General features: G+C 67.6%; 1 protein-coding gene across 1 annotated transcript in view; it reads left to right on the top strand.

Annotated features, from left to right (window-relative positions):
• Positions 1 to 5,584, top strand: part of PLK5 (polo like kinase 5) — a 15,767-nt gene extending 10,183 nt beyond the window's left edge. The window contains exons 8-16 of the mRNA XM_026655020.2: positions 195 to 393; positions 909 to 1,047; positions 1,136 to 1,218; positions 1,305 to 1,413; positions 2,247 to 2,327; positions 2,730 to 2,889; positions 3,284 to 3,413; positions 3,736 to 3,846; positions 4,766 to 5,584. Coding sequence (XP_026510805.2) covers positions 195 to 393; positions 909 to 1,047; positions 1,136 to 1,218; positions 1,305 to 1,413; positions 2,247 to 2,327; positions 2,730 to 2,889; positions 3,284 to 3,413; positions 3,736 to 3,846; positions 4,766 to 4,951 — 1,198 coding nt within the window. The 3' untranslated portion in view covers positions 4,952 to 5,584. The remainder of the gene's footprint in view (positions 1 to 194; positions 394 to 908; positions 1,048 to 1,135; positions 1,219 to 1,304; positions 1,414 to 2,246; positions 2,328 to 2,729; positions 2,890 to 3,283; positions 3,414 to 3,735; positions 3,847 to 4,765) is intronic.
• Positions 5,585 to 6,486: the final 902 nt, after the last annotated feature.

Genomic DNA, 6,486 nt, shown 5'->3' with positions numbered 1-6,486 from the left:
GAATGGGACATGGGGCTTTTTGACTCTATGGGGGCACCAGCTCCAACCCAGCTCCAGGGCGGGGAACAGGCTGGTTCAGTGGGGTGGGAAATGGGACATGGGGCCTTTCCCCTCTAGGGAATGCTGTGATTGGCTGCTTGTGCCCGCCTTGGTGCACTGGGAAGGCTCTGATTGGCTGCCTTCCCTTGCCCCAGGTACACCGCTCTGACAGGCTGCTCCCCCTTCGAGATCACCCACAAGCAGGAGATGTACCAGTGCATCCGGGAGGGCCGGTACCCCATCCCCAACCACCTCTCGCCAGGCGCCAGGAAGCTGATCGGCTGCCTGCTGGCGCCCAGCCCCTCAGAGCGGCCCAGCCTGGAGGAGGTGTTGGAACACGAGTTCTTCACCCAGGTCCGGGCGCTGCTGGGACGGGCGAGTCGCTCCCGGCGGGCCCCCATCCTGAGCGGCGCTGCGACCCCGTGTGCCAGGTCGCTACGCTGCTTGGTAGAGCCGGGCCTGATTGCGGGTCATGCCCTTGCACCCGCGAACCCCGTCTAGGCGCCCAGGGTGGGCGTGCACCTGTGCTGCCCTCTTAGGAAGAATGCCACCGCCCCTCGCCCAAAGCCCCCGGAAGGCTCCAGTGCCCTTAGCTCAGCTGCAAAGAGCTGTGGCCGTGCCTGGTGCAAACAAAGCAAATAGGATCCAGGCACAGGCACTGGCCGGTCTTGTATCCAGCCCCCGACACGGTGCCCCAAGTCCCTGGGCTGGTTACTCCAGCCCCTCTGGGTTCCTTCCACCATCCCTGGCATCTGTGGCCCCGTCTAGCCCTGGTCCCCGTATGAACTGAGGGGTCCTTGCCCTGCCCCCTCCATGGCACCAGCGCGTGGTACGGCCGGGAATGGAGTGACGTGGCTCTCGTCTCCCAGGGTTTCACTCCGGACAAGCTGCCATCCCGCGCCTGCCACTCGGTGCCCGTCTTCGCCCTGCCCAACCCGATTGGCAAGCTCCTGAAAAAGGCGGCCAAGGTGCTGTTCAGGGGGTTGCCATGCCAGGAGCCCCGGGCAGGTGGGTCAAGCGGCCGCGTCCCCCCGTGCTCTGGGCCGGGCTTGGCAGTACCCATGTCACATCACGGCTCTGCTGTGTCTCCATCCAGGTAGCCCAGTGCCCGGCGAGGAGCCGGAAAAGCTGAGATCCCAGCAGGCTCAGAACCTGCCCAGCCTGGAGCACCACAGCGAGGTAGGAGGGGTCCGCGGGGAGGGCCCTGGGGGGGTCTGCAGCCCGGCTCTCCCCTCTCTCACCCGCTGTCCCCGTCTCCCTGCCAGGTGGAAAGAGGCAGTGTCCAGGCTGCGCCGTTCCCCGAGGCCCCCAGCAGGTTCTCCATCCATCTGCTCATGACGGGAGCCCTCAGGCCCAGCCGCTCTGGTGCCAACTGTAAGTGGATGCTGTGGGCTGCGGGTGCCAGGCAGGCGTCTCGGGGGGCACTGGAGCCCATTGGAGCAGAGTCCCAGAGGCAGGGGGGCGACTTTGATCCTTACAGCTCGGGAGGGGCGGGGCCGGCAGCCTGGGACAGACCTTGAAGCCACATTTCCCAGACCGGCCTCCAGCTGTGGGGCCTGGAATTTGGGAGGGTTCTTGGCTGGAGACATCCAGGGCCCGATCCCAGCTGGGAGCGGCATGTGCTGAGCCCCTGCTGGGGATCGGGCCCTGGGGGGGACTCCCGTTGGGCCCCCAAACCAGACACCTCTCTCGGCCTCCACCTCCCTTGGCCAGGGGCTCGGAGCAGCCCCCAGTAGGGCCGCCAGGAGCCTGCTGGGCCGGGATCGCTGCAGTACGAGGCCCCCGCCTCCCTAGGGTTGTCGACTGTCAGGGCAAGAGAGCACATGAGGCTGGCTGGGCAGAAATGAATCCAGCCATCTGCTGTGCTCACTCTGGGAAGCATTGACTAGCGGTTAGATGAGGGTGGGAGGATCAGAACTCCTGGGTTCTCTCCCCGGCTCTGGGAGGGGAGTGGGGTGTAGTGGTTTGATTGGGGGGGTGCGATCAGAACTCCTGGGTTCTCTCCCCGGCTCTGGCAGGGGAGTGGGGTGTAGTGGTTTGATGGGGTGGGGGGGGGAAGAATCAGAACTCCTGGGTTCTCTCCCCGGCTCTGGCAGGGGAGTGGGGTGTAGTGGTGGGGGCTGGAAGGTGGGGGGCAGAGGGGTGACCCTGCCAGGCCTACAGCGGGTGCCATGCATGGTGCCCTGATCCCGGCCCCGTCTCTGCAGCAGATGCAGGCTGGAGCGTGGCGAGCGCGGTGCAGTCAGTCACCAGGGTGCTGAGCAGCTGCCTGGAGAACATGCCTCTGGGTAAGAGGGACCCTGGCGCCGGAGACCCACAAACCCCTGCACGCCCAGCTCCATCATCCCCTGGGCCTTCCTCAGCCTGGGCACCAAGCCCCCCGTGCGCACCTGGCCGGATATGGGTGGTCTCTGGGCTGGGCTGACTGGACCCACCCTGGGTGCAGGCTCCAACTGGGCCACTGTCCAGCCCTTGGGCCGCGTGGCGGGGGCTGGGACTCCATGCTGGGGGGGGTGGGATTGCCCCATGGGGCCTGGCAGTGCCAGGGGTCGGGCCAGGCCAGTGGGGGGCTGCTCAGGTTGCCTCCTGACCTCACCTGCTCTGTCAGGGCCTCTCCCCAGCTGGCCGGGCACCGGGGGCCTGTGGGGGCCTCTCTGCTGGGCCTCAGGCTCCCCTCTTTCTCCTTGCAGCCGAGCACAACCCTGTGCAGCGCCTGGCACCGCCCGTCCTCTGGGTCACCAGGTGGGTGGATTATTCCAACAAGTACGGCTTCGGCTACCTGCTCTCGGACGGCTCCACGGGTGCCCTGCTGGCCGACGGCACCCACCTAGCCCTATGCCCGCAGTCACCGTAGGTATCCCCCGGGCACCGGCCTGGCCCTTTGCCCCCTCCCCCGGGCACCTGCCTTGCCTTATGCCCTCTGCCCCCACCTGAGAATCCACCTGGCCCTCTACCTTCCCAGCACCCACCTCAGCATCTGCCTTGCCACCCCTGGAGCCCTCTGCACAGTCACCCCCTCTCAGACACCCATCACCCCCTCTGCCCACGCAGCAGTACGTACCTCCACACCCTCCCCCCTAACCCTCTGCTCAGGCCCCCTGACACCCACCTCGCCTGGAACCTGCCCTGGCAGGTCTCTGGGTACCTGGGACACCTGCTGCCCCCTCTCCCGGGGTTTGCCTGGCGCCCTCCCAGCCCCCGGGCCGCTGCTCCAGCCTCACTGCTTTTTGTTGCTTCCTTCCAGGCGTGTCTGCTACTGCCCGGGGCGCGGGGAGGCCGTGTCCTTCCCCCGGAGCGACGTGCCCGCCTCCCTGGCCACGAAGATGGGCGTCCTGCACTTCTTCTCCCAGTACATGCAGCAGAAGCTGCTGGAGGTGAGGTCCCGGGGCCGGGGAGACCCTGGGGCTGGGCGGGGCGGGAGAATCACTGGGCCGGGAGCGCGGGATATGCCAGTGGCGGCTGGGGGAGGCCCCAGGGTGCAGTGCCATGGGGGGGGGCCATCCACGTGCCCTGCCTGTGCTGCCCCCGCTTGCAGGGGAGGGGCCCAGCCGTGGCTGCGGCAGCGGACCCAGGGGCTGAGCCCCAGGTGAATTTCCCATCCCCTCTGGGCTGTGCCTGCGTGGAGGGCTATAAGGGGGAGCCACACTTGGTGCCCCCCCGGCCCAGCCAGCTGCCTGACGCTGCTCCTGCTGGCAGGGGGGGAACGAGCCGGCGGGTCCCAGCAGCTCCACAGACACCCCTTGTCTCCTGTGCTGCGCCAAGTCGGACCGGGCACTGCTGATGCTCTTCAGCAACGGGACGCTGCAGGTAACCCACCCCCCGGCGCACCCTTGAGCCGCTCCCCCCGTCCCCCACTCTAGCCTCTCCTCGCCCGGTGCCCCCCCCCGAGCCTCTCCCCCATCCTCCTGCCCCATGGCCGCTCCCCCCTCTCCCGAGCCTCTCCTCCCCCAGTGCCCCCCTGAGCCTCTCCCCTATCCTCCCGCCCCATGGCCGCTCCCCCCTCTCCGGAGCCTCTCCTCCCCCAGTGCCCCCCTGAGCCTCTCCCCTATCCTCCTGCCCCATGGCTGCTGCCCCCTCTCCCGAGCCTCTCCTCCCCCAGTGCACCCCTGAGCCTCTCCCCCATCCTCCTGCCCCATGGCTGCTCCCCCCTCTCCCGAGCCTCTCCTGTCTCTGTCCTCCCCACCTCCCTCTGCAGACCTAGGTTGCACTGGTCTATCCGGTGTCACAAGTGAAATGAGTTTGAGGGCCTCAGCCGCGTTCCACCCTCCCCATGGGCTGCAGCACAGCCTGGCCGGGGTGACAGGCCCGGGGCTGGGCTAGTGGGGAAAGCGGGGCCTCAGCAGGGCTGTGGTCTGTGACCCCCCACCCACTACCCACACTGCCCCGAGGCCCTGTCCTGGCAGCAGGGCCGGACAGCGGGGGCTGGAAACCCCTTGTGAAAGGGGGGCGTAGGTGTGAGGGCAGCTGGGGGCTGGCAGTGAGGGGGCAGAGGGGTCAGAACTGGAGGGCAAGGGGGAGGGGGTGGAGCAGGAGCCCCCACCCCGCAGCCAGAGCCCCCTAAGCCCATGGGGGCTGGTCCCATTGTCTGATCCCAGCAGCGGGGGCCACCAGCTGGGCTCCCTGGCCCTCCCCAATGTGTGCGGGGGGGGGAGGGCGTTATTAACCCTCTCCTGGCCCAGGGTCTGTGGGACGCTGCGTCACTCGCCCTCCCCTCTCTGCCCCGCAGGTCAATTTCTATCACGACCACACCAAGCTGGTGCTGAGCTGCCCAGACGGTGGGCACCTCCTGACCTTCATCGACGAGCAGCGCGTCAGTGCCACCTTCCCGCTGGGTGCCCTGGCCGCGGGGGGCTGCTCCCCGGCCCTGCGGGAGCGCCTGCAATACGCCCTCAACATGGCCCACTGCCTGTAGCTGACTCCGCTGCCGCCCCCGGGAGCCGGACCCGCTGCCCAGCGCCAGGCCTGGCATGGACACGGACACAGGGCGGCTGAGGTGATGTGGCGGCCCGGGGCAGGCCCATTAGGGGCTCTTATGGGACCCCATTTGATGATCAAACTCTGCTCCCCGGCTGGAGGGGTGCTGTGGAGACATGAGTCCTTTCCGCTCTGCCCCTCGCTCCCCCTGGAACCAGCGGGGCCTGGAGATGTCCATTTGCCCAGTGCCAACGCCAGCCCAGGAGCTTCACCCACTGGTGTCCCCTCAGGATGGGATTTGGGGCGCAGCAAACAGGCCTTGGCCTTCAGGGGTGGCTCCCAAAGGGGAGCTGGAGCAGCGGGCGCGGCGGGGGGGCACCAGGCTGCCCCGAATGCCTGGGGCCGGCGGCCAGGCAAACTGGGGAGTTGCTGCAGGCTCTGGGGCTGGAGCTGGGCCAGGCCTGACCGCTCTGCGCTGGCGGAGGGTGGGGAAGGGGCCTGCTGGGCCAGGATCCCACCCAGACTGGAGCCAGGATGGGAAGAGGGAACTGAAAGCCAAGGTTATGTGATGGAGGGAGGCGCTCTGAGGAGGCAAGAGAACCCAGGAGTCCAAGTGTGGGAGGATACAGAGCTGGAGGGAGCTGGCTGGAGGGGGAGTGGAGGAAGGTGAAGGAGCTGGGGGGAGGTGACTGGGGGTCAGGGGCGTCTGGTTGGTTCTGGGCCCCGTTGAGTCTAAACTCCTCTCCCTGCCCAAGGAGGCGGCCAGGCCTGGCCCGGCCCAGTGGTTCTGGCCGCACCCTGGGTTGGGGGTGAGGGGGTCGCAGGTGCCAGCTGGCGCTGAGGTTGGGGGGAGCAGGCGAAGAGAGGGGCTGGTCACGTGCACGTACCCCAGCCCTGAGGGGTGCACAGACCACCGGGGACAGCGTGGAGGGGCGTGGCAAAGCAGGATGTGAATGTGGGGGGCTGCAGATAGGGAGCGAGGGAGATGGGCAGAGCTGCGAGGCCCCGGAGAGGCCAGGGCTGGGAGAGCAGGACCAGCCGGTCGCTAGCTGCAGCCTGTCGGCAGCGCAGGGGCTGGGCTGGGGTAAGTCCTAGAAATACGGTTCCAAATTAAACTCCTGTGGCCGCGGTTTAGCAGCGTCTGATTCTGAGGGCTCTGGGGCTGTGGCACGGGGCTCCGGCCCTCAAGGGGGCTCTGCAAACCTGCCTTGGATGGATCAGTAGCCTGGCAGATAGAGCACTTGGCTGGGACGCCGGTGCCCTGGGTGCTGTTCCTGGCGCTGCTCCGTGCCTCAGTTTCCCTCTCTGTAAAATGGTATCATGCCGCTGTCCTCCGTTAAACAGCACTTTGACCTACCGAGAAAAAGTCCTAGGTCAGAGCCAGGGGTGATTATTAGTGACCCAGACGCAGACCCCGGCTGGTGCCCAGGACGTGGCTGGAGTTGGCGCGGCCCCTGCCTGGTTTCGAGCTGACCAGCTGCCCTGTCGCCCGGCCCACTAGCCAGGGGCACTAAGCGGCTACCTTTGCCATGG

The sequence above is a fragment of the Terrapene carolina genome, unplaced genomic scaffold (assembly GCF_002925995.2).
Source record: "Terrapene carolina triunguis isolate 2854851 unplaced genomic scaffold, T_m_triunguis-2.0 Scaffold194, whole genome shotgun sequence".
Classification (NCBI taxonomy): Eukaryota; Metazoa; Chordata; order Testudines; family Emydidae; genus Terrapene; species Terrapene triunguis.
Note: the sequence above shows the minus strand (reverse complement) of the source record. Positions and strands in the feature narration are given on the sequence as shown.